At 43.7% G+C, this 27,099-nt stretch overlaps 3 protein-coding genes across 7 annotated transcripts; 1 reads left to right on the top strand and 2 right to left on the bottom strand.

Annotated features, from left to right (window-relative positions):
- The first annotated feature begins 4,147 nt into the window (after positions 1-4,147).
- LOC115678548 (BRASSINOSTEROID INSENSITIVE 1-associated receptor kinase 1-like) lies at positions 4,148-7,964 on the top strand. 5 transcript variants are annotated; one of them, XM_030601943.2, is made up of 3 exons: positions 4,148-4,355; positions 4,448-4,615; positions 6,422-7,964. In XM_030601943.2, exon 3 carries the CDS (start codon positions 6,585-6,587, stop codon positions 7,947-7,949), a length of 1,365 nt encoding a protein of 454 aa, XP_030457803.2. In that variant the 5' UTR covers positions 4,148-4,355; positions 4,448-4,615; positions 6,422-6,584; the 3' UTR covers positions 7,950-7,964. The 5 variants fall into 5 exon arrangements, with proteins under 5 accessions (XP_030457803.2, XP_056171618.1, XP_056171619.1 ...); XM_056315643.1 differs by having other exon boundaries at positions 4,440-4,615; XM_056315644.1 differs by adding an exon at positions 5,361-5,417 and having other exon boundaries at positions 4,148-4,615.
- A 3,626-nt stretch (positions 7,965-11,590) lies between these two features.
- LOC115678540 (probable calcium-binding protein CML36) lies at positions 11,591-12,510 on the bottom strand. The gene has a single exon (XM_056315048.1). It carries the CDS (start codon positions 12,391-12,393, stop codon positions 11,698-11,700), a length of 696 nt encoding a protein of 231 aa, XP_056171023.1. The 5' UTR covers positions 12,394-12,510; the 3' UTR covers positions 11,591-11,697.
- A 7,134-nt stretch (positions 12,511-19,644) lies between these two features.
- LOC115678646 (triacylglycerol lipase SDP1-like) lies at positions 19,645-24,664 on the bottom strand. Its single transcript, XM_030602045.2, has 3 exons — positions 22,177-24,664; positions 20,999-21,142; positions 19,645-20,847 (listed from the first exon to the last, which is right to left on the bottom strand). Exons 1-3 carry the CDS (start codon positions 23,593-23,595, stop codon positions 19,969-19,971), a joined length of 2,442 nt encoding a protein of 813 aa, XP_030457905.1. The 5' UTR covers positions 23,596-24,664; the 3' UTR covers positions 19,645-19,968.
- Between the last annotated feature and the right edge of the window lie 2,435 nt (positions 24,665-27,099).

Below are 27,099 nucleotides of genomic sequence, written 5' to 3'. Positions count from 1 at the left end.
GAAACTGCACTTGCCCTTGTCTGGGAAGAAGCCAGAGACGATGAAGCAAACTGATTAGGAATTGCTGGATAGACGAGCTTTGGGTGTTATTCGGCTGACGTTGGCACATAACGTCGCGTTTAACATCGTGAATGAGAAGACCACTATGGGTTTGATGAAAGCTCTGTCGGACATGTACGAGAAGCCCTCTGCGATCAACAAGGTCTATTTGATGCGACGTATGTTTAATTTGAAGATGAGCGAAGGTGCATCAGTTGCAGATCATATTAATGAATTCAACATGATCATTAGTCAATTGAGTTCAGTTAATATTGACTTTGAAGATGAGGTACGTGCTTTGATTCTATTATCCTCATTGCCTGATAGTTAAAGTACTACTGTTACTGCTGTTAGTGATTCCTCTGGGTCGATAAGTTTGACGTTTGATGGTGTTCGAGATTTAATTTTGAGTGAGGACATCCGTAGAAGAGAATCTGGCAAACATGTATCTACTGCTTTAGTAGGTGAAAATAGAGGAAGAACTGGTACACGTGTTAGCAGAAATAGTATGAACTCGAATAGACGAAGTCAGTCTAGGACTGGTGGTATTATCTGTTGGAGTTGTAGCAAGAGGGGGCATCTTAGAAGGGATTGCCTTAAGCTGAAGAACGACAAGAGTAAGGGAATTAGAGTTGATCCTAAGGATGATGTTGCAGCTATAGCTGACAGTAATTCGGATAATGCTGATTTTGTCTTGTCTGTCACTGATAATTCATCGTTTGATGGATGGATTATGGATTCTGGTTGTTCTTTTCACGCTACACCAAACAGGAACTGGTTTACTACTTATCAGTGCACGGATAGTAGTAAAGTACAGTTGGGGAACAACGCGAAGTGCAATGTTATTGGTATTGGTGATGTTAGAATCAGAATGCATGATGGTATTGTGTAGACATTGACTGGAGTGAGGCATGTTCCAGAGTTGAAGAAAATCTGATTTCCTTGAGTGCCCTGGATTCAGCTGGGTGTCGGTTTTCTTCAGAATGTGGACTTCTGAAAGTTGTTCGAGGTGCCTTGGTGATAATGAAAGGAATCAAGCATAGTGGCCTGTATGAGCTTCAAGGTGAGACAGTGACGGAATTCGCTGCGGAGACGTCGGATGCATCGGTTCGAGAGTCTGAATTGTGGCATATGCGTTTAGGGCACATTAGTGAGAGAAGCCTGAAGGTTCTAAGTTAAAGGAATTTGCTATGTGGTTATGCTACTGACGAATGGAATGTATGCAAGTGCTGTGATTTAGATCAACGGCGAAAAGTGCAGTTCAGTGCGATTGTTAGAGAAACCACGAAAATTGCAGAATTGATTCACTTGGATGTTCGCAGGTTGTCGCGGTTTCCTTCAAGGAAGAGTGCCAGATTTATGCTAACAGTTGTTGATGACTACTCGAGGAAGACTTGGGTGTTTGTGCTTAGGCACAAGTTTGATGCTGTTGTCAAAATCAGGCAGTTGAAAGCTTTGATCGAAAAGGAGACTGGTAAGAAGATCAAGCAGGTGCGAACTGACAATAGTATGGAGTTTTGCTCGGAGTTGTTAAACAAATTCTGCATGAAGGAAGGCATAGTGAGACACCGCACTAGTGTCAATGAATCACAACATGTTGCAGAATTGATGAGCAAAACATTACTAGAGACGGCCCATAAAATGCTCTCTAGTGCTGGTATGACTAGGAGATTCCTGGCGGATGCGCTTAGTACGGCGAGCTACCTGAAGAATAGATCTCCATCGACTGCGATTGAATGTCGGACTCCCGAAAAAGTGTGGTCAGGTAACGTTGCTGATTCTGTTCTTAGAATATTTGGTTGTCCATGTTATGTTCGAGTTAGTGATGGTAAGCTCGATGGAAGGACAAGAAAGTGCATGTTCCTAGGTTATGCACAAGGTGAGCGGGGCTATAAGTTGTGGTGCCCGGAATTAAATTCACATATTATCAGCAGAGAAGTTACATTTGATGAGTCTCCAGTACTTCTGGCTAGGAGTGTTAGTAGCAGTGTTCATACGGATCTGAACGGTGTTCAGCTTGAGGTGAAGTTGCAACCAGAAACTCCTGAGGTAGCGGGTACTAGCGAAGTAATCGACACGGATGGTGCTTGTAGCGAGGTGGAGCCTATTGAGCCAACAGTTGTTGTAACTGCTGAACTTGACAAGGTGCGTATTCGGTCTCCTGATAGATATGGATGCAATGATGATTTTGCTTTATCTGCAATTGAGGAGGTTGTGTCGGAAGATCCTTGTGGAGCAGTTAAAGGTGCATGTGGAGTTGGTATTCTGATGAGGTCCACGGCTATGGCGAAGTTCAAGCGAGGCTTGGACTTGGAAGACGTTTGTGGCGGTTGAGCCCATCGGGGGCTGTGGGAGAGTAATAGCGAAATTCGGATTCTATCAAAGCGATTGTGACTTGGCTCAAACGTCGAGCCAAGGTGAATATTGTTAAAAATATATCTCGAGTTTGAGTCTGAAACGAAAATCTGAATATTTTGAATTGGATATTTTGCGGCTATCCAAAATCGAACAAAAGATGGAAATACAAAAATCAACTTACGAATAGTCCGAAAGCGCGTTGGAAAATTTGGCTACTGGAATAGGAAAGTTGATCGTTGACTTTGACTGGGATCAACATATGTCAGAGACAGAAGGAAATAAAATCCCTTCTGGAGTCAGCCAACGCAACGAAATAGGAAAGTCCAAACTTGGACTTGTTGACCGAATCGTGAATTATCTTCTCTACATTGAGTCGGCCTCCGTGTGTTCTTTTGCTACGTAATATATATTGCAAGGAACGTAGTGGCAGATGCTGTCTTGAAGCGCCTAATGCGAGTGCTTGGTGTGCCGTACAAGTGAACCATAAGCTATTGTGCACGAAGAAGGAAGCGCCGCATTCGTGAGTGCTTAGCGATGGGTGTTTTCATGGATTCTCGTTCGTGAATTACATCCAAGAAGAATTAGTGTTCAAGATTAAATCTTGTGTTAAGATTTATGTATAATTCCTTTGCGAGATTGAGAGATTATTTCGTGAGGAATTGTGGGGCTAAACACTACGTGAGTTATTGGGGTAATTGAGGCTTGGGAAACACTGAGAGTGTTTGAGTGACTTGAGTGTGGTTGTAATCTCCGTTGTATCGCTTGATCTATAGTGGAATTCCGTGCTGCTCTTCCCGTGGACGTAGGTCACTACGACCGAACCACGTAAATCTGGTGTCCGATTTATTTTCTTATTCTGTCGATTTTGTTGTTCGATCGCTTGGCTTCCACAACACGTAGTTTCAGGTGTAGGTTTTGATTCCCACACTATGCAAGAGTTAGGACAAAAGTCTGAAAGTGAGATGAGAGGTAGAATAGCAGTAGACGTAGGACTAACCAAAAAAAAAAATTAACCATCGGCATAGCCCATCCATATGCGGCCTCTAGACTCTAGCTACCGTCTCGACCTTCGGCACGCATCGGCAGTCTCTTTTATTGCCCATCTGTATATTTAACACACCAAAAGCCACACCCGCGCGAAAAAATTCCAAACCTCGATCCATCTCTCTCCTCTCCCCATCTGCTGCCTTTCGTACCACCAACCATTCATCATTGTTGCCATCACCAATTGCACAGCCAAGCTCCTCCGTGAACCTCAGGTTCGAGATCCACCACCTTCATATATGTATGTATAGTCTACCGTGGCGGCACTCCGTTCAACCTCAATTGTGGTCCTCGGAGAAAGAGAGAGAGAGAGGGCGAGGCAACGACGGTGGCGGAGATATTTGATGTAGCTGTTCGAACGAAGAAGCCATATGCATTATGAATAATCTAATGCAACTTTATTATTGTTCAAAAAACAGTCATTGGCTACTTGGGTTAGATGTCATTGATGCTTCTCAAAACAAGAGGATTCGAATAATCCTTCCATGGAAATTATGTAGTGCCGGTCATGGTCGTCGCTTGATTCAACGGTTGGAATCCTCGTGCAGGACAATCGGACGGCAACAAGCGAGTGGGGCCCCCGCTTAGAACAACAGAAAGAACAAAGGCCAAAGTCCAAAGTGGGACTGTATATCTATACAAAGCCGCATGGAAATTTCCACCACAATCCCCTCAACCCCGACCCCCGGTACACGTGTCACCGTATCCAACTTTCACAGATTGATTTTCTCTCGTTGACCGAGTCTACCTCGCTCCTCTATAAGAAACAAGGCCGACCAGCCCCTGCTTCTTCACCGTCTCCTCTAGAGCCCTTCAATCCAAAGCATCTCCCTGAGGCAAAGAAGATCAGCTCTCTTCATGTTCGAACAAGATTGAGACTCCTCAATCTTTGTTCTTCCCTCAGTGTTCTTCGGGTAACGTTTCGCGATCAGTTCCTCTACCTGTACTTTGCTATCCAATTTCTCCCTCAAGAACGAGATGCCCTCCCTCAACGCCAGGGTTTCAGCTACGAGGGCCGATGGAGCATGGATTTTCTTGGTGAAGCCGGCCACGAAGAGCCCGTGAGCGTCTCTACAGACCCAGCTGCTGAACCCCACTCGGGAATCGCTGCACCAAGAAGCGTCGACGTTCAATCTCAGCTGACCCACAAGCGGCGGGAGCCACTGGTCGGAAGGTAACCTTGCTTCCCCTTCCTGTTCCTTTTTGCTCGGGTTCCATTTCGCGTAGAGTTTGTACATCAAAAACTGCTGAAAAAAAAAGAAAGGGAGAGGAAGAAAGGGAAAAGACAAAAGAGAAGAAAGGTTTGCGCGTACCCGTCACAAACGCACTCGCCAAGTTGGATTTACTTTGATTCGCAACATCCGATAAGGATTCAAGCCGTTTATTCATCTAATCGGAATAGTTTTTGGAATTAGAGCTTAAATTCGAAATTAAGTGAAATTTGAGTTGCGAGGTCCGATTAAGGAGTCGTTGAGCTGAGAAAATACTGGGCAATGATAGTTTAGGGTATTGTGAAGCTGTAGCATCTTACGGAACTCGATTTAAGCTTACGTTTTGCCTGAAACGAATTTCGAAGTTGGACGCTCGTAATAAACAGTAATGACCAGCAGCTTTTCGTGCCGATTTTTGTCTGTTTTCGGCCCGACTTTGGATCAGCCAATTATGAGTCTTCTAGTACTTCGAAAGGCTTTTCTTTTGAATGTAAGTTTGCTTGAAACGGAGTTCGGTGGAGAGAGTTGTGGCTCGATCAAGTTCGACATGCAAGCTCCAGGTTGCGGATGGCTTTGAATAATCGCTTTTGGTGAGCGATTTGTTGACGCAGGAGAGTCGCTTTGCTAGCGATAAAGCTTAGCATAGCCGTTTTGTAGTTAAGGTTGTGTTTTACTTGATTTTGACGTTAATTCTCGTTTAATTGATAGGATTAGGATATCGTCAATACAAGTGAGCTTCATTGTTTGGTTTTTGGACATTCTCAGGTGAGCTGTGTTATTTCTTCTTCAAGTTTGTGACCTCATATTTCGAAAGTGATATGTTATGAGTTATAAATCGGACATTTATTGCTCATATACATGTATTGCGTTGCAAGCCGATTTATGAAATGAATTCTATAATGATTCGTTTTATGAAAGGCGTTTCGAAATGTTGTGAGTTTATGAAATGGATTCCGAAATGATGTGAGATATGTCTTGTGAAATGTATTTTGTTTGATGAATTGCGAAAGATTGTGTTTTGGTATGTGAAACCAATTTACGATACAAATTCTGGATTGGTTTGGTGGAAAGAATTGATTTGTGAAAGGTTATATGCTTTGATTTTTTAAACCAATTGTGATACATACTTGTCAATAACTAAGTGCTACACGGTGATGGGAGTCTCATGAGAACCACCTCTAGGGCCTTGTACTGTTGATATGTGTTGGTCTAGAGCTAAGTGCTACACGGTAATGCGAGTCTCGTGGAAGCCCCCTCTAAAACCTTGTACTGTTGACATACATTGATCAAGAACTAAGTATTACATGATAACGTAAATTTTGTAGAAGCCACCTCTAGAGCCTTGAGTTGGATATTTGAGCATCGTGGAATTGATTATTGATTTGTGATTTGAGATTGATCAATGGACTTGACCATTGATGTTTAATTTGTGATTATGGATCGAAAGAGTACTTTTGATACGTATAAAGTTTTGTAGATATAACCTGCTTTTGGTATTGTACGTACACGAAATATGGTATTTGAGAATAATGAGTATTTCTGATACGTAGAAAGTTTTGTTGAAATTAAACAACTCATTCTTGATTTATGTGTGTATATATATATGTGCGTGTGTGCTCGCGCGCGCATGTGCTATATCTTGGGTTTGGATTGTGAGAGCTTGATACAGTTTTGTACTTATGTATAGTGAGTGCTTAATCTATTTAAAAGAGATACGCACTACTCAATGAACTGCGGTTACTCGCCTCATTCCTTTCCAACTTTTTCAGGTTCCTCAATTAGCGGCCAATAGAGCGAGAGCGATATCGACGGGGACTTTTGGGAGTTGGATCTTTGGTTGTGTTTGAGGTTGCATCCTTCGAATGGATGGCCGTGTCATTGTCCCTATACCTATAGGATTTGGGGTGTGACAAAGAATATAAGCATTTGAGCATGGTGTTCAATCTCCGAACCTTCAGTTTCTCCAGTTCCGATGAAGAGGATCCAACACCTCCTAAAAGCTTCTCTCTAAAGGAGCTACGAGACGCGACAAACCACTTTAGCCATGGCAACTTCTCTCTAAAGGAGCTGCGAGATGCGACGAACCACTTTAGCCATGGCAACATCGTGGGTGAAGGCGATTTCGGCACGGTTTATCGAGGACGCTTAGCCGATGGTTCTCTAGTGGTAGTGAAACGAGCAATCACTATCGATCGAGAAAGGGAAGAGATCTTCGAAAGGGAAATGCAAGTGGCAAGCTCCGTTGCGATGCACCCAAACGTGCTAAGCCTGAGGGGATTTTGCAGGACAAAGGGAGAGCTTTTACTAGTCTATCCCTTGATGATCCACAACAGCCTCGCTTCTAATCTTGGGAAGCAACCGGAACGGTCGACCGGACCTCTCAATTGGACAACTCGCAAGCGTATAGCCTTGGGAGCAGCCAGAGGTCTAGCGCACCTGCACAATCAAGGTGATGTCAGGATCATGCACCGCCACATTTGCCCACATAGTATATTGCTGAACGCGCAATTGGAGGCGGTGATAGCGGGTTTCTGCTCTGCCGTGATCATGCACGAGAGAAATGTACAGGAGGGGACTATAACGTCCCAGGTAGAAGATTCAGTTGCTTCCAGCTCCGGTTCTCAAACCTATCATTGCTACGACGATGTTTACGTTGACAGCCACATCCACGGCGTGATTGGGTTCATTGCCCCAGAGTACTGGTCCACAAGAAAGTACACACTGAAGAACGACATTTTCGCCTTCAGAAGAACGCTTCTCATGCTCGTCTCCGGACAGGCGACTGGGAACCTTTTTCCGCTGGCGTTTGGCGAACATATCGTTCCGGAAGAATGGATGGACGGATGTATTATTAAGAACGAGTTGAAAATGTTGATCGATCCCGAATTGCGGGGGAACTACGTGGAAGAGGAAGCAGTGGGACTAGTCCAGTTGGCATGGTTGTGCACGTACAACGATCCATCGGTCCGACCCGAGATGTCTCAAGTAATTAGAATGCTCGAAAGCCAGTTGCTCGGGCAGGATCCTAGTGCTAGTAGTAGGAGCAGCTGGAGCCGAAGCGAACATGATTCGACGCCATACTCTATGTTGCACCGACACGTGAAAATGGCCAACGTGTCGGTGTCGGACACGTCGACACGCGTTGGACACGTCGACACGCGTGGACACGCCTCCGACACGCGGTCAACACGGTGTCGGATTTCCGACACGAAGTCAACTCTCCGGACACGCCTCCGACACGCGAGTCCGGCGTGTCCGAAGAGTAAATTTGTAAAAAATGAAAACAGAGAACAATAAAAGGCGTCGACCACCAAATTAGGGCTAAAACACGATTGCCTCTTTACTTCTCTGTTCGACCGACGAACTCCCGTCCTCCGCGCCGCTCGCCGCTCCCTCTCCCGCTCCCGCTAGCCGGTCGCGCTCGCGGCTCACGCTCGCCGCTCCCTCTCCCGCTCGCGCTCGCCGCTCGCTGCAGGTAGACCTCTCTGTTTCGAAAGAAATTGTGGTGGCTGGGGAACTGGGAAGAAGGGAGAAGTCGGGGAAGGGGCGTGTGTGGGTGGGTTGGGGGAAAAGGAAAAAGTGGTGGGCTAGGTCAGATGGGTGGGCTGCGTTTTTTTTTTTCTTATAGGGAGTTCAGATGGATGGGGAAAACAAATTTTGGTGGACTGCTGTCTTTTTTTCTTATTAAGAGCTGCGGTAGGTCATTTTATAATTGTGATGGTATTTAATTATTAAAAATATATATTTAATATACGTGTCCTAACGTGTCGGAAAATGATATTTTTGAGAATTGACGTGTCGCGTGTCGTGTAGTGTCGTGTCGCGTGTCGCGTGTCGCGTGTCGGTGCAACATAGGCTATACTACTCTTTCCCTCCGTCTCCTTCATCCGAAGCCGCTCCATGAATGGCACAAAGATACTACATCTCGATCAACTTTCTCAAAATCCAACATCATCCTCAACTCTATCCATTTCTTTTTGCCTGAATCATGGAGTCCATAGCCACTTTCACTTTCTCCGTTATATCTTTTCTTGACATGTATCCTTTGCTTCCTGTACTGATTATTATCTGCTAGATTTCATCTTCAGCGCCGCCTCTGTTGAAGAGAGCACCGCCACTCTCTCTCTCCCTTCGACTTCTCCAAAGAAATCTAGTTGCCAAGCTGTTACAGGAAGATATTTGTAGAATATTGTAGAAAGCCAACACAGTCGGTGAATGCACCGACCTTCCGTCCTATAAATAGGAGCAACTTGCTCCTCCTGTAGGTGTGAGCAAGGAGTCCAAGTAGAGAGATGAGAGAAAGGTAGAGAGGCCAGAGAAAGTCTCAAGATTGAGAGAGTTGCTCTGCGTGAGCGAGAAGAGTCGAGTGTTTGTAGGAGTAAGTGTACTCTGAGTATTGTAGGATTAGTTTGCTCCGAGTGTTGTATGTGGTGTGAGAAAAATATTATAATAGTGAAAGTGAGATTTTGTGAGTGTTATATTTGTATCACGTTTTCTCGTTCAACAAGTGATATCACAGCTGCGCCTCTAAAGTTCAATAGCCTCCGGGTTGATTTGACCTTTACTATTCGAGTGAAAAGCTTGTATGCCACACAACAAAACACGTTTTGTACGCAGCTGCTGCTGGTGAGTTTCGAGGAAACTGCCCATCTGCTGCTTCTTGAACCACTCGCATGTTGAATCGTTCTCGACGATGGAATGGATCAAATCCATCTTCTGCTTCTTGAATCACTCTCATGTTGAATCGTTCTCGACGATGGAATGGATCGAATCCATCGTTTCCCTTCCGTCTTTCCCTTTTGTCATGGCCTCTCATGCATGGAATTTTGTGTCTACATCTGTCTGAGTTACCTGTATCTGTACGACTGTTGAGCTGTTGGTCATATCTCATCGGCCAAAACTTTTAACACAAAATATTATGAAATAACCTTACAACACACTTGATTGTCCAGCAAGATGATCTTCGCTTCTCGACGATGGCGAAGCTTGCACATTCTTACCGGACAATGATATAACTCTTGAAATTATTAGACGATGATATAATTCCTGAGCACTTTTGAAATTGAAATTACTAAAGAAAAGTGCTTGGGACATTGATATAACTCTTGAAATTACTAGACAGTGTGCCGTACGGCTGGAATACATGACAATTCTCTAGAGGGTTTCGGTGACGAAACGCATTGCGATGCATGACTTTGGAATGACGGGCAAATGTTCAGGGGCTTTACTAACGTATTCGCGTTATTACTATGCTCTCTCTCTTTCTACGTGTACTCGCGGTGCTATGGTTTTCAAACTAGTCTTATGTGTAACCACATTATTCACTAGACACGAATGTACACCAAACAGCAAAATGCCCTTAAAAGCACCTAATGAAATGGCACTCCATGATGCAATCATTTCTGGTGAGACCTAATCCCATGATCGAGAACATGCCACGAAGGTGAAGAAGTTGCATGGAACTTTCGAGGGAACAAAAATATCGAATGTTCACGCAAGGCAGGTGCGTGGAATCAATCCCAAACTCCATCTGAATTCCAAGAGAACACGGGTTACTAAGTCTAACCATCCCAATATGTGAGATCTTGGTTTCCTCTATGCTTGTTTTTTTATCATTCCCCACGTAAAAAGAGGGAAGATATGTGGAAACCATTTGCTCTCGGCCTACCGGGATATCATGACAAGACTAAGAGTGAAGGGCAAGCGATAGATGTGGTTTTAACTAACTAAATGACTCCCGACACGAGTTCCGTCGAGGCCGGCAGTGTAGGTGCACGGCTCGACGGAAGGATCTGTCAAAACATGATTTTCTGAGTTCGATTTGCGAGATTAATAGCACTTGATAAGACACTACTTAAGGATCACCTCATTGGAGAAGAAAACGGTGCAACCACTATCGGAAGGGCTAAACATGCTTTTGTTCAGTCATTCGATCACCACCACTTATCAAGTTTTACTTGATAGTATCGCCCAAATTCACCGTTTTTTTGCGGTGTAAGTCTATTTCCAGCGAGAGTATCGCCCAAATTCACCGTTCCCACTTTGAGTTTCGTGAATGTCAAAGGATGATGCTCACAGAGGATCCAAATCCAATTTGAAAGAGAACTATTTTAATTTGACTAATTTAATCTTAAATATTTTGTATTTGTGTCAATTCGGATTATCCAACTAATTTTGGCCGGAAATCATTGACATGAACACTGGCCGTCGTTAATCGCCCTACGTGGCACGATCGGCGCTTATGTGAACAAATTTTACAATTTTTAAATATTTTTTTCTGAATTTGTTATTACTTTTTCTTTTATTTTATTTTTTCATTGTGGCTGGCGAGGTCACGGCCATCGCAGGCCATAGGCAAGGGCCACCCTCGCCTAGGTGAGGATTACCCTCACCAGATTTGGTGATAGCTCGACCCTCGGAACCTCTGACGAGGGCTCAACCCTTGTAGCCTAGGCGAGGGCAGCTCTCACCTGTGGCCAGCGATGGCCTAGGCAAGAGTCGTGCCACTCTCGCCTAGGTGAGGATTACCCTCACCAGATTTGGTGATAGCTCGACCCTCGGAGCCTTTAACAAAGGCTCAACCCTTGTAGCCTAGGCGAGGGCAGCTCTCACCTGCAGCCAGCGATGGCCTAGGCAAGAGTCGTGCCATTTAAAATGGCCGACATCTATATCAATGATTTCCAGTCAAAATTAATCACGAATGAACTGAATTTGCACAAATGCAAAAAATTTAGAACTAAATTGATCCAATTGAAAATTTTAGAAATGAACTAGTACCAATGTAATATAGTTATGACTTTTTTTGGTAATTTTACGGTTAATCACAGAAACCGAAATGCATCTTCATATTTGAAGATCAATTGATCTCAGCCGTCCGATTGGTTCCAATAAAGATTAAAAAAAAAAAACCAAACAGAAAAAAGCGGAAAAAAAAAATCTTCGAAAAAAATGAATAATAAAACGCTGAATTTTAAGCATCCGAAGCACTGTGGATCCAATCACATAATCACAACGTTCTTTTTTTCCTTCATCGTGACAACGACGGTCAGATCTGCAGCTCCATCATACGGCAGAAGTCCTCGAAGCACACGAACCCGTCCCCGTTCCTGTCCACCTCCGCTATCATGCGCCGGCACTCCTCCAGCGTGCACCGCCCGTCCCCCATCGCCACGAACGCCCCCAGCAGCTCCTCCGCCGTGATCCTCCCGTCGCCGTTCCTGTCGAAGAACTCGAACGTCCGCCGCATCTCGGCGTCGCAGTCCGGGTCCCCGCCCGACGAGCCGACCCGGCTCATCACGTCGTCTATGCTCACCCCGGCGGCGCCGGCCCCGGCGCCGTCGTCGGCGCACCCGACCTCCCTCAGCATCAGCGCCTTCTCGTCCGCGCTCAGCGGCTCGGCCCCGAGCCGGCTCAGCAGGGCCTCCAGGTCGGCCCGCGAGAGGACCCCGTCCTTGTCGCCGTCGATGTAGGTGAACGCCCGGACGAGCTCGCAGTTCATGTCCGACGACGACGCCGCGTCGGACCAGTCGCCGGAGAGCTGCGGGGGTAGCACGCTGGTGGGCGTCCGGGACTCCTCGCCGCCGCGCTTGTGCACGGACGACGCGGCCGAGGAGGAGCAGGAGGACGACGACGACGACGATGTCGTGGCGCCGTACCCGAACAACGACGACGGGTCCGACCGGTCCTTCTTGGACCCGAAGAGGCGCTTCGGGCTGAGCCGGTTGATCTTGATGAGCTTCATGGGGGCGGCGGCGGCGGCGGCGGCGGCCGGAGAGGGAATGCGTAGAGAGAGAAAGTAAGAAGGGGGAGGAGAGAGAAAGCGGTGGGTATGGGGCTTCAGGGAAAGGAGGAAGCGAGGTGGGGTTAAATGGAGGTTTCCATTGCAGCTTCCGCGAAGCTTCCCATTAGAATAACCAGTGAACCACCGGCGTACTTTTTGTCCACTGGAAATATTTTAAATAAATATAATAAAAAAATTCGCAATATTTCTCTTTGGTGAATTTAAAAGTAGCGTCAATATCTAAAAAAAAACCTCAGAATTAGTACGTCCGTAACAAATTTATCCCAAATTAATTTTTTGATCATTACCTCAACCCTGATACACATTTGACAAATTTAACCTCTGTTAGTTTCCGTTAAATTTTACCGTTAAATTACCGAGTTGGATAACACGCGAGAGTTGGCGGATGTACCAATTTGGAGTTTTACTCCTATATTTGTCACATGTTCATCAATTTGTAAAACAGTTTAATTGAGGATAAATTTGTCGTAAGTATACTAATCTGGAGCTTTTTGTGGTTAAAAAATTAATTAGAAATAAATTTATTATACGAGTTTAGGGTGTTTTTCCGCGGTACCAGCCTTTAAATATAATATTATCGTTCGTATGCCGTGCGGCTTTCACGACGTGGGGGGGGGAGAGAGGAAAAGCGGGAGGCGGTCGTTAATGGGGCCGTCTCGGTCGTTGACGGGGTGGGGCGGGGGGGTAAATTGGGAGGAAATTCACCTGCCGAGGACCTTTTCGCAATTATTCGCATCTTGCTGGCGCCCAGGAATTCACGACGCCTTACCAAAAAGCAACGAGAAGGTCAACATATAAAAAGGACGGGATCTTTCCGCGCAGCTTCCGTTCCATTGGAAACCCCCCCATCCCGGTCGCTTTCTAATTTGACCTAATTTTGGTCCGAAAAGACTTGGGTGTTCCGGACCGGAAAATACGGATGGTGGTATATCGAGAGGAATACCGAAGTCGATGTAGAGTATCGACAAGTTGATCGGAACTCGCGAATTTTAACTTGACGTCTCTTGGAGGGAGCGCAAGGGTTCCGATTCGGGGTCGATGGACCGCCTTTTTTGGTCGTGCCGGAAGGAAGCAGTGTCCTTGCGAATGGCCCAAACCCGAGAGAGAATGCCGCGATGCTCCTCTAGGAGCGCCCGCATTAGCAAGCGACCGGAGCGATCAAATTATGGTAAAAAAGCAGCAAGAGAATTCATAACCCTCGGTGCCCGATGATAGGCGGGCATTAGTTTCTTATTGGATCGAGCTCTCTCCGATACGATGCCTATTATTCAAATTCAACTGCACGCCATTTAAGAATCGAACTTGATCTTCCTTCGGGATTTGAAAACACTATGGCTACGTTTGGTAGGTAAGATAAAAATCGGGATATAGTAAAATTTATCATATCATATGTTTGGTTCCTACCCAAAATAGGATAAAGTCATATATAATGGGATATAGCCCGGATAAAAATATCCAATGAGAAAGGTATGATAAAAACGGTTAGGATTTTCTCGATTCAAAATAGGATAAAGTCGGATAAATAGCACCAAACGATTTTTCGCATTATAGATGCTAATGGCTTGCCTTTAATGGATCGAAAAGTTAATTCAACCTAGTGTGTAAATTCGAAATACCGACATCATTAAATCAAAATAACAAAAAAAAACTAATTGTGATCACCGATTAATTAATTAACAACGATTAATTACTCAACGTGGTCACCCAATCAATAAGAAGATCAAAAGATTCAGAAAATGATTTGATTCACGCCCTTCATCAATAAAACCTAAACACATGCCACCACTCCTTCCCCACGCATAATCTATTATATTCGGGATAAGTGCATTGAAAGTCCTAAAAATTATCGAAAGTGCAATAAAGTCTTAAAATTTTCAAAAAGTGCAATCAAGTGCTAAAATTTATCAAAAAAGTGCAATCGAGTTCTAAAATTTTTGAATCAAAAGTTACGATTCTGCCATCAAGCCTAATTAATCTTTTCGATTATTACTAATTAGAATCCGATATTAATTTCATATTCGAAATCTAATTTCTTTTGTTTTTTCATATCATGGAGCATATTTGGCATATCTGATGGGCACATGGGGGGGATGGTGGCAATCATTGGGAAGACGAATATTTGTTGGATTATTTATATTTTTTTTAAAACCATTTTAATATTTTGTGGATATAAATATATTCTCAAAATTGGAAAAGAATGATTGGGTGGATGGCTTCTCAGCAGAGCATCGAAGCTCGCGCCTGGCACAGCAAAATTAACTTTAATTACTCACAAATTGATCAGATTAATGATTAACTCATACATTTATTAAAACAAGAAAAAAATTGAGCCTCGATCGATGTGCGTTTTAACTTTACAGTTTTGACTGGTCAAAGATATAATTGAAGTGAGTTCCTCAAGGCGCTTAATATATATAAATTGTAATAATCCAATCGGAGTTTGATTATATAAAGTTTAATTATTTTTGTCCATTTAATAATTATTTGTGAGTTCCATATGTTCCGGGGAGCATGAGATTGGACCTACTTGTAGCAAGACAAGGAGAGGGATCAGCACATCACATGGAGGGTTCTGTGCATTATGAATTGAAAAATCTGACCCCAAGAGTAGAACTATCACGACCGATGTTTCATCTTTTGTCCCACATTTTGGAATAAGAATAGTGTATAGCAACTAGTGGAACATAGTGTTGCCGGGGAGATTCCCGACGTTGACCGGCGATCACAAATTGGAACATGGCGGACGGGTCACGTCGTCATTTTTCCCCACTTTTGGTTAAGGATGCACGTTATGAGGTTGGTAGTGCCCATGTGAGATCGAACATGCCCTACACATTTAATCGATCGATGACGGTGCGCCATCTTATGCTCTTGAGTCGACCGGATCTTCAATCGAGATTCGACCTGCACAAATATATATCGGGTTAAGGCTTCGGATTTGTGACCCAAATAGGTACTATGATACTTAAGTCGATAGGCAGAAGAGAATGAGAGGAATAAATTTGATAGCGAGACCCAAATTTACTCTCTCTCTCTCTCTCTCATCATCTAATACTTAAGTTTCCTTTGTGTTCAATCAAGATATAACCTCGCCAAAGGAATGGAGTTTTCATTCCTAGGAGGACCTCCACGGCCTTTTTGTTTGATTTACGGGAATGGCGGGCTCCATGGATGCGTTACTTATTTTAATGTGTTGGTACCCGCACACCTCGCACCTTCAATTCCCTCTTATATCTTTGTCTTATCCAAAAAGAGAAAATACTCTCTTGAAGTTTTATATCCCGGTAATCCCAACATCCGACGAGGATCGAGATAAGTCCTTTTAAGAATATGCTCAGGTCCAGGTGGAAGAGAATGGGAGAAAGAAATTTGATAGCTAGACCCAAATTTAGTCTCTCTCCCCGTCTCTTTCCCCTCGGTGCCTGCCGGATTGCCTTGTTACGCGGATCCAACGAATCATTCAAATTTGCCCCTAGACCCGTTCAACACTCAAGTGATAGGCAATAGAATTGCTCCAGAAAGACAAGATCAAAGCTGGTCCAGCCCCATTCTTGGGGCTGAGTTGACTTAGCATCACGCTACAACCTATTTGGGATTCTCCTTGTTAGGATCAATTGACTTGTAGCTCAAGTCTAACGGAACTCGTGCGACACGGGGCGATTCTATGGTCCATCGGAGACGTATTCTTGGATCGCGATGGATCGTAATTCCTAGCATTTTTTCGTGACTCCTATACAAAGTGTCCTATCCTACAAAATCTTAAAAACTATATAATCGACGGACCTCTATTTTTCTTTATCTTTACTCAATCCTTTTGCTCTCTAAAATTCCTTAGAAACACTCAGAGAGAAGATGACTTTCTTCCCCCAAGCACACCTTTGAAAAAGTGCCAACTCCCCTCTGGCCAAAACAAGAAAACCGCAACTGCAGGTCCCACGCTTCAGGAATTTTAGCAGGAAATAACGTGTTAAAATAATTAAATATTAAATTACACCTTTATCTAAAAACTTAAACCATTAGAACAAAATGCAATAGTTCTATAAAATCTCACATGATCTCAGAATCTTCGTTCATGTGAAAACCTAAGTGCACCCGGTGCACCCAAGTACACATTGAAATATATACGACTTTCCCATTTTCTTTCTTCTGCATTTTAACATATTTAACATGGTATCAGAGTTAGAGGTCCCGAGTTTAAATCTTTCCAAACCCCAATTGCCTCCCCAATTAAATATGTCCACGCTTAGTACTAGGCAAAAAGACCAGACTAAGCGTGAGGGAGAGTGTTAAAGTGATTAAATATTAAATCACGCATTTATCTAATGGCTTAAGCTTTTAAAACAGTTGGCAGTGACTCTGCAAAATCTCACACAACACGTTAGCTTGCCTACTCTCTCTCCCTTTCACGGACGCTGCTAATAATCGAATATGTATCGTGCATCTAATCTAAGTAAACATTGATTGCTTGAAAGCCTGGCGTATACTTTCATATGTAATAAAAAAGGAGCATAATGAACCGGTACTTGGTATCTCCCGTGTTGCTCGGCTTGTCGACTCAACCTAACTCGCTTTTGATCGAGTCAAGATACTCTCTTTAAAGTGGGATGTAGATTAAACACCTGCTAATTGCGCGATTACGACCCTTTAAATAGAAAGTGGTTCCAAAGTGGCTTTACAAATTCATCAGCTTTCTTCTTAAGTAATGATTATTCCCAAAGAGGGAAAGGTATTTTGCTTGTATCTCTGTATCACGTGACATGCCTATGCATTAGCACTGAATCAACTGAGTATTCCCGTTCAGTACCATAGAATGATATCAAAAACTATCCAATTCCCTTAAGAAGCGCCAACTGTAGCTTAAATCTCAATTTTCTCCCTAACTTTGTTTTGTCTCGAAAAAAAATATCAACTTTAGATTAAGTCACAATTTTGGCATGAACTTTTATTTATCTCATTAAAAGGTAACAACTTTAGCTCATGTCCCAACTGTGGGCCAAATTTTTTTTGTCCATAAAAATGCATCAACTTTCGGTTTGTTCCCAAATATGGTTATGTCAAGTTTTGGCCTAGTACACATTAAACAACACGTCAAATCTTTAACGACGTGGTTAGACAGACACTTGATGGGAGCCAAATTTGGATGCCAACTTAAATTTTGTGCTTTTTTACAAGACAACATAAAGTTTGGAATCAGACTAACTTAAAATTAGTTTTTCTTTTAAAAGACAGAAAAGTTTTGCCCAGATGGGCCTAAAGTCGATCTTCTGACAAAAACGTTTGAGGAATCGCCCGACTGAGTTAAATTGATTTTTTAGGGATTTAGGCCTACGAAAACGCACACCGGGGTTTTTTCCAATATCAAACAAGTATGTCGTGCGATATAGACATTACATACTAGGCTTTTTTTTCGGAAATCGGGGTCAGTACTAATTAGAAGTTTAGAACGGCACGTGTGGGAAAAGAAACAGGACCCCCGACCCATTCAAATTGAAAAGAGTTTCACCTTTATGTAGTGTCATGATGTGCCATTTGTATATGGACACCATTCATTGCAATGAAAGGGAAATGAGGTCTGACCAATTCGCATCCACTCCTTTTCTGCTCGTCCATTGCCGGTTTTGGTCTGCAAGTAGGTCGACCTTCATGGCCTAATTAATTGAATTCATAGCCCCTTCCAGCTAATTTTAGTCTCTTTTGAATCCATAGTATCCATAATCTTATATAGGGAATAATTACCAAAAAAAAAAGGTTCTAAATTCATTATACAGCGATCGATTCGGTTCTAGACTTTTCAAATTTTGCTAATTCAGTCATAAACCTTTCGACGATTCGCTAACGTAGTACTTCCCGCTAATTTTAGCCGAAAATCGTTGATGTGGATGCTGGGCCGTCCTGCGTGGCACAACCGGCGCAGACGTAGACAAAGTATTTCGCTCTACTTTGGCAAGTGGCTAAGTTTTCTTTTTTGCTCACAAGTATAAGGGTCCGGATGGTTTACGGAACCTACCTCACCCGCTGTTGGAATGCTCGGTTTAAGGTGCCGACGGAATTGTGCCTCAACATATGTCAAGACAGAAAGATAGAGATAAAAATAAACGGAGTTATTATTACATGACGACAAACTAATATCGATTTTCTAGCTTGTTTTTTGTTTTTTTTTTTAATGGAGGTTGAGACTTGGTGCATAATTTTATATCTTTAGTAGGTCCCCTCAATCAAGGGTACTTCGTTGAACAATTGGGCAGCCCCTAGAGAAATTGAAGTTGGAAGAAGTTGCTCGTTTTGCTTTGAAAAGTTTGGCCGAGGGCCACACTAGAAGCGCTAAAGATTGGACCAAGAACATGTGTTTTGACGTGGGAAAAAGATGGAAAGACCATCGGTTTGTCTTCTGGTCCGGATCAAATTGACACGTGAAAGTTCAGTTTCATGCCAATAAGGGTAATGCTGCTTCTAAAGTTCCCACCTTGGCTGGCTCACAAAGCACGCCAATTGTTCATTCAAAGGTTAAACAAATGGCTGTTTCCATTCCGATCTAGATTTTTCGCTTGATCCATAGGTGATCGGTTTCTCGGGAAATCAATTAGGAACGAGTTCTAGAGAAGTATCGGTGATCGGTTAAGATGGTCGATATGTTATTGTTGTTTTTTGTCGACATGCGGCATTCACATAGATGGTCGGTAACGTGATGTATTGAAATTGAATTGTCTGTCGCGTGTCGAGGTCTCTCGTGTGTCGATTTCATCGACCGACCGCGTGTCGAACTCGCTGATAATGCCCTAAATGGTCGGGAATCTTCATGTTGACCTGCTGCACGATCTACATGTGATGGATGCAGAACGAATAGCCGAAAGGGCGAAGCAATTCCCCCTTAATTTCGCCCGCGGGAATTACTTGGTAATAAATAGATTGATGTAATGTCGGATTTAAGAATGAAGAGGACGCAAACTGGTCTCCAGAAAGATGGAAGTACAGAAGGGAAAGGGGAAGTGAAGACATGATGCTGGAAAAGTTAAACTGTCGCTCGAGGATGAAGAAAATGAAAAAAACAGACGGTCGCTCGATAAACCGCAACTTCTAATGCTATCGTAAAACTGAATGCATGCGCGCCCACGGGCGAGGGAGAGAGAAGGAGAGAGATCTCCTTGGCTGCACAGTGAAAGCAAGAAAGAGAGAAGGAGAGTTCTCCTTGGCTGCACAGAGAAAGTAAGACTACATATTGCATATGTTAACGTATTTACAAGCCGGGGCTTTTCCAGAGAACCGTGCGGCATCCTGATCTAGAAACTCAGCCACAGCTAATTACAATCCTATGCAGTGCTCTGGTGTTGTCAAGCTCCCTGTTCTTCTGTCAAAGGTAAGAGAAGCATTGGAACCACTTACTATTGTGAATGCTGGATAACAAAGGCGATGCAAAGTATAAACCGACCGTCAGGAGACACTCCGGTCCTTTCCGCTATCTATGCCAGAACCAATTTGAACCAGAGCAATACGAGTCTCTCATCTCCTTCGTTCGGCTTAAGCTGTTTCCACGTGATCTCCACCAAACCCGCATTCCGAATCCGAGCCACCATCCATCTCCTTTTCTGGACAATCGAGTTGCAAACATTCAGCGGCTTCATAGTTGCAACTCTCAGTATCGTGACTCCTGTTCGAAAAACTAACGTTCTCTCTCTTGACGACATTAAACATGATCCCCTCCTGAACCTTCTCAGCATGCAAGAGATCTCCTTCGGTCACGGTGATGCTTGAGCTGCTTCTATTGCTCAAGTCCCGCAGATCGAACTCGGCGTTCTCTGAAGTTCTATCAGGTGTGGTCACCCTCGAGCTCTGAGAGTGTGTTTCTCCTCCCATTTGGACAACATTTGAGCTTAAATTGGCGATCTTGCCCAGGTCTACTTGTAAGTCCAAGCTTTGGACGTAGTCAATGAACTTGTTAGCAGAGCTACTCCTCATCAAGGGCCCACCGGATCTTGTCCAGGAATGATCTAGACTCTCAGATTCACTGTCACTTCCATCATGCCCACCGCGATGGGGCCGAGAATTCTTACCTAAGGATCCTCCAACTCCTTGATGTAATGAGGAAGCAGCGTCTGTCAGGAGATCTTCGTCGAGGGACCCAGTTGAGTTCTCTCTAGCAAGGCAGTTCCATGAAGGGATCCTTTTTGATCCGCTGAATTTGGCAGTGGCGGCAAGGCCAAGAGAAGCGGCTGCAGCTCTCTTTGCACTCCTCTTGAGTCTGCGCATATGGTTGAGGATCGTAACACATTCATCAAGTGCAAGCTCAATGCCACAGTTTGCTTTAATGGCGGAGAGCTTCTCCCAAGTGCACCTTCTCCCCTGATTGGCAGCTTTCTGAAGCTCCATATGGGACGGGTTTTGGATGATCTTTGAGTACTGTAATACAAACACCGACCGACAAATGCTTAAATCAGTTGCAACATAGATAACAAACAATAAATAAATAAGAGGTTGGCAATTTATGGGCAAGCAAAAGTGCAAATGGGCCAATCAATCCAGAAGCTTAGGGCCTTCCTATTGCACATACCTGAGCAAGTGTGGCAGGCATAACAACAGTGACATCGCCCTCCCATTCTTGCGCAAAGAGCTGAGCGAGACCCCCAAGAGGAAAACCAAGCTCCAGCACTTGGTTGCATCTATGTTTCACCTCCAGCTCAATTAATTGAGCAAGCTACAAAGTTCCACAAGAAATAAATAAATAAACAGATCATTCTTGTTTCTTCATATACAGAGAAGAAGACCACATCAGATAGCACAAGACATCCAGCTATCCACTATCAAAATCACAAACCTGAGTTTCCATCCCTTCCTTCTCATGAACCAACAAAAGACTAAAGCAAGTCTTGGAAAGAGTAACAATGAAAACACCCGAAAAGAATTGTTCCAAGGTTGGCAAACAAATGAGAAGAACACTGTAGTTTAGATCATTCATAATCAGAACCCTTGAAAACTTTCCTTTATTTGTTTCTTTCTTTTGTGAGGGAACCCTTATTGTACCATTTAGAAATGGTTTGTAACCGATTTTCTGATCAGCTAGTAGATGAACATTGTTTCATTTCTATAGGTCACTCCTCTGTGAAGCACACGATATTATCTTATGTTTTACCCAAAGACGGGGTCAACTGAACAACTGATGGGTAGAGGGAGCATACTTAATTTTTAAATAGTAAACAGGCCTTTCTTTACCTAGAGAAATTTAGGACATTGAAGTAACTTTGTCCAAAGTACAAGAGGTGCAAAAACATCTTCCTCTTAAACATTACCAGGCCTATCTCATATTCTTAGAAACCGGGAACTTTGCTTTCGATTAACACTCCTAAGTGTAGAACTCTCTCCCTCTCTCTCTCTCTCTCTCTCAAGCGCATGCACATGCGCATGGGAGTGCACATAAAGTAATAAAAGAGGTACAATATATGGTAAATTCAGGAAGTGCACGCACACGCGCATGGGCGTGCACATAAAGTAATAAAAGAGGTACAATATATTGTAAATTCAGGACCCAAGCAGGACATGAAATATTATAACCGGACCTACTAAACTTGTCACCTTGAACAATGTAATGCGTTTGCTCAGAGAAAACTGGATCAACAACCACTAGATACCAGGTATGGCCTCTTTAGGGGCAAACCATATAGGAGAAAGAGATACAGATATGAAATAAAAACGGCATTAAGGCAAACCGTAAGTAGAACTCAGAGATGATACCTTGGCAGCAAAACCCCCACCATAAGCTCTCACAAAGTCCTTCATTCTTAATAGTGGTGCAATATGAGGATTTGCTTGACTCACTATGAAGTGATTCACATTGAATAGTTCCTTTAGCTGCATCATAGGTAGATCAATTTCCAAGCTACCATCTCTCCATCGACGGCCAGGTGCCCCAGAGTTCTCCTCAGGGCCCAAATTGAATGGAGGATGATAGGGAACAATCTCTCCACTTCTATTCTTCGCCATTAGTTCCTGGGCTTCAAAAAGGCCAGGAAAGGCACAAGAAGCGGTCACCGCACTCCAAATGACAACATGGGGGGAGGTTAAGTAGTTAAGGCACCTGGGTGGCTCATGCTTTCGCGGAGAGCACACTGTTATCCCAAGAATTCGTCCTGTCATGTCATAAGCTTCTTGAAATGTAAGATTACTGGTAAGATGCCTCAACATCCACTGCAATTGTCTGATCTCATGCACAGCTCCTTGCCTCATGACCCTCCTGACAACTGCAAAAATTCCTCCCAGCTGATCAAAAAACTGCAATGAGTGCCAAGAATCTTCAAAGAAGCTTTGAAGCTCGGGCCAAGACCTGGTGGCAACAATAGAACACATTATAGATCCCACGCTGGAACCAGCAATTATCCTAGGCAAAAACTTATGTTCAACCAGTGTTTTAACCACACCAACATGAAAGGCTCCCAGAGAAGCTCCCCCACTCAAAAGCAAAGCAGTCCTGCCAAAAGCATGCCTAGTCTCATGCATGAAAGAGAGCTTCTCCTCCAAAGAGAGCTCATCAGAATCAGAGTTGCAGACCATTCTTAACTGAGTTGAGACCTCATCAATGTACTCCTTAATGAGCCTGGGCACCTGAAGTCTACCCTTATGAAGCTCAGGGTTACACATATTCCCGAGATTCCTGACTAGATCAGCTCGCATGCAAAAGATGATATCCCTAAGAGACCCCTCTTCGCGACGGTGGCAGAGCTCTTGGAGCTTGTTTCTTACCAGTTCCTCATCATAAAGATCCGATTCATTCATCTTCAGTGTCTCTCTATCAAGCATCTTAGCAGTATGAGCCCATTCCTCATAAGTCAATGCAGCTCTCATCATGTTCCGCCAAAATTTCCTCCGATAAGCCATTTCAGCCCTCACTTTCACGTTGGTGTACCGTCTTAACAAGAATGCTATAACAGTGACCATTGCCAATATCCCTTGTGGATTCCTAGGATGGAACCATGATAATATTGTGGCAACAAAGTCCCCAATTCTAAAGGCATAATTCAACACCACATGAAAGAGCTGCTGCGACAGATGTGACATTGACCGAGAACACAGGATTTTGAAAGCAATGGTGCGACCAAGAATGGACGAAGGTCCAATGGGGAACGGATTAATGTTTGCCTCATTGCTTATATCCATGTCTTGATCAACAACCACCCTTGATCTCTAGATGCTTTGGTATGTTAAATTATCGAATAGGTTCTTAAGGAACGAAAGAATAACTTGCAGACTTCCACTATCCACAGCAGAAAAGGTAGGGTAAAAACCTCAATGAGCACGAGGCGCAAAGAGGGGCATGAGGGGATAATGGAATACCAAATGGAAATTAACAAATCAAAGGTTTCTTTGATAATTCAGAGTGAAAGAATCGATAACCAGATAAAATCTAGTTAAAATGCGTAGGGAAGCGAATAAATCAATTTCACAAAGGACCCGAAAAAATCACTATTTCGAGCAAATTAGCAGACTGGGATTTCAGAGACAGATCGAGCTTCTAACTATCCAGCAAGATTCTGCAACATTGACCCAGACATCAGCTATATCATTGAAGCTACAAGCAAGACGCTCATATCATAGCCGCTGACCTGCAATCGTGAACACCAACAGCCAAGAAAGCTCCTAATTAGCAGAACCAAGGTGCCAAAAAATTCTTCGAATCTAAAAAGGGCAGGGTTTTCTCAGGCAAACGATCGCAGAAACTATTTCAACACTTAGCCAGGATTCTCCCCGCAATCCTCAGCGACAACTCAACAAGCTCCCAAATTCCCCAGACCAACTCAAACCCTCCAACGGAGACTCAAGAAGGAGCAAAACCAAATTCCAAGACGTGGGTCGAGGTCGAAGAGGCGAGAGAAGCGAGACCCAGAAGCCAAAGAATTTAAAACCAACCCAAGAACGATGGCGAATCCGGGAAGAGATAGGGATTCGCTCGACGCGGAGCCGAGTCAGCAGCGATGGCGACGGATGGCATCAAAGAAGATGGATAAGAGAGAGGGGGGAGCTGACGAGTGTCGCTCCGGGACAGAGGAGCTCTCCACTATCTTGGAGCTTTCTTGGAAATTATTGCAGGGGAGGCGGAACATCGAATGGACGGGAAGGGAAGAGGAAGAGGAAGAGGAAGAAGACGGAAGATGGGTCGAGCGTCATTATTATATTGCAGAGATATCGGGAGTCGGCATCATGGAAGTCGTGGGGCATTGAATTGAAAAGGGGGAGGGGCTTTGGAACTCGTGTTTCTTGCTTTGCTTGTGCGTGCACGTTCCCGCTAAAGTGCCATTTGTTGCTTGGAAGGAAGACAAGGAGATTGGTGTCGACGTCGTGGGAGGAGGAGGTGGAGAAGATTATCCATAGAAGAATGCCTTTAGTTCAGCATTCCCAAGGATTTTGAAATAATGCAAATACCTTTTAACTTAAAATCTCTTGAGAAATTAAATTGCGGTCGATAAAAAATTTATTGTGAAGCTAGTTTGGCTCAAGTAGTGTTTGGCAAACTCATTTTACAAAGGATTTTGAGATTTTTTTATTTAAAAAAAAGCTTACCCTTCATCAAAGCTGGCAATGGACTATGGCCGTCGGCTAGCCAGATCTGGTGCCGGCGGCCGTCGCCCGAGGTCGGGCAACCCCCGGTGAGGGTTGTGCGACCCCAAGCAACCTTCGCCAGGATCGGGCGACCTCGCCAACGGCTTCGCCGGCCGCCCTCAACCTGAAAAAGATGAATAGTCATGAGGGGCAAAATTAGAATATTGAAGAATTAGTGATGATAGTTTGGGAAGAAAAAATATTGATTTTAGCATTAGGCAAATGCGGAAAGCTGAAAGTTGATCCAGACCAGCCTTGGACTTTTAGCATTTCTAATACTGGCTTTCGATCAAAAGCTCATTGACAATGCTCGCTAAACGCCTCAGTATTTCTCCCAAGGGGCTTTCAAGGCTTTTGAGCCCGAAAATCCCTTGGGAACGCATCCACATATTGGAGAGATTCGAGCCCAATGGGTCTAGCAAATCGACCCAAAAGGATTGCCAACTATTCCAGCCCCTTCTTTTTTAATTTGGAAGAAAAAAAGCTTGTGTTTGAAAGCAAACGGGGAAAGTGTTCGAAGTTTGAAAAGAGAGTCAAAAGTGGATATTGTCTCAGAAAAAAGTTTTGAAATGTATCTACTTGATCTAAAATAAGGGCTCAAGCTTGCTGGCTAGCCGGCTTGAACGTGCAATTCACGTGCCTGTTCCCGTGGCAGCATCGAGGCAATTTTCGTCCGAAATGTACTGATTTGACCCGAATTGGAGCTAAGGTTCTTTGAGGGCACTTTTCATCCTGATATCATTGACGAAGTTTCTATGTTTCAATCGTGTCTATCATCTTTTATTCCTTGGTCCGACCGAGGTTAGATTTGTTCTTCAACTCAACAAATCGGTATTGACAAATTTTAGTGTACTTAGTGATGAACTGTGAAAGAGAGACACCACTGCCTGGGTGGCGGCATGCAGCGCGCACTCTTCTTCTCGCAAAAGAAGAGTGCGCGAGTGGTGACTTAACCGGTGCACGTGGTGGTGGCTAAGCACGTGTCGCCCCAGGGTTTACCTCCCGCCGTCGGCCGTGGGGGTTCCCCGGGTCATCAAAAAAAAAAAGAACCGTGAAAGAGAGACAGTTGCGACACCTTGAGATTTATCCAAAAGTTTAGCGACACCAAATCGGAGTTGTGAAATCTCCAATCGATGAAGTATTGGCGTTTGACGGATTTTGTGATCGTCATGGTGTTGCTCGGAGCGACATTGAAACCTGAAGAAATGGGAGAGAGAGAGAGAGAGAGAGGCTTGGTGATTGGAGTGTAGGGCTTGTCCCTCTTGGATTCTTGCCCAGCATATTTTACTCAGCTTCAATTTGGGGGTTCTTTAAATTAGATAAAATCAATATTTTTTACAAATTTGCCCCTATTGTTGCTAATTGGAATAAGCACGGATGTCGCATGTGCAAATTAACCTATAAGCTCTTGGGCCCTTATTTGAGATTAAGTCGGTAGTTACAAATAATTATTCAAGATAAGAGGTACATTTGGTTAAGCTTTCGGTCTTTTAAAGTCTCTTGTAAAAAAGTTAAGACGTTCAGCAAAAATTTTTTTAGGTCACTTTGGAGAAATGCTAGAATCGGCAAAGTTGAAAGCCCAAGACAACCTTGGGTTTTTAATATTTTCGAAAGGCAAATTCCCAAGTAAATCTAGCTCATCTAAGATTGCGCGACATCGGCGTCCCTCGCCTGGGTGGAAAGGCCAGATTTGGGAAGCTTGACCATTGAACATCTAGATTTGTGAAGCTTTAGGTCTCACGAGCTCAACGGCCCTCGCCTAGGGTTAAATGTGTCATAATAAGTATATTTTATGATTTTTGGTGATTTTTTCCCATTTAGTATTGCTAAGGAATCAATTTCACAATTTTACGATGAATCCAAATCTATAGTTCGATTTCTCTCCAAATATGGAAAATGTAGGAATTGGAAATCTCATTCTTGGAGGAATCCAATCCCTCATCGAACTAAATAAGGCCTTTAATTTCTTTGTTCCTCACTTTTAGAATTTTCTTACAGCATAAAACGCATCGTAATCTCTAAACTTTTTTAATTTGTTTAATATAATTTATAAACCCTTTTTTT

The sequence above is a fragment of the Syzygium oleosum genome, unplaced genomic scaffold (genome assembly GCF_021117445.2).
Source record: "Syzygium oleosum isolate NSW1041296 unplaced genomic scaffold, Sole_v2.1 Sole_v2.10, whole genome shotgun sequence".
Classification (NCBI taxonomy): Eukaryota; Viridiplantae; Streptophyta; class Magnoliopsida; order Myrtales; family Myrtaceae; genus Syzygium; species Syzygium oleosum.
Note: the sequence above shows the minus strand (reverse complement) of the source record. Positions and strands in the feature narration are given on the sequence as shown.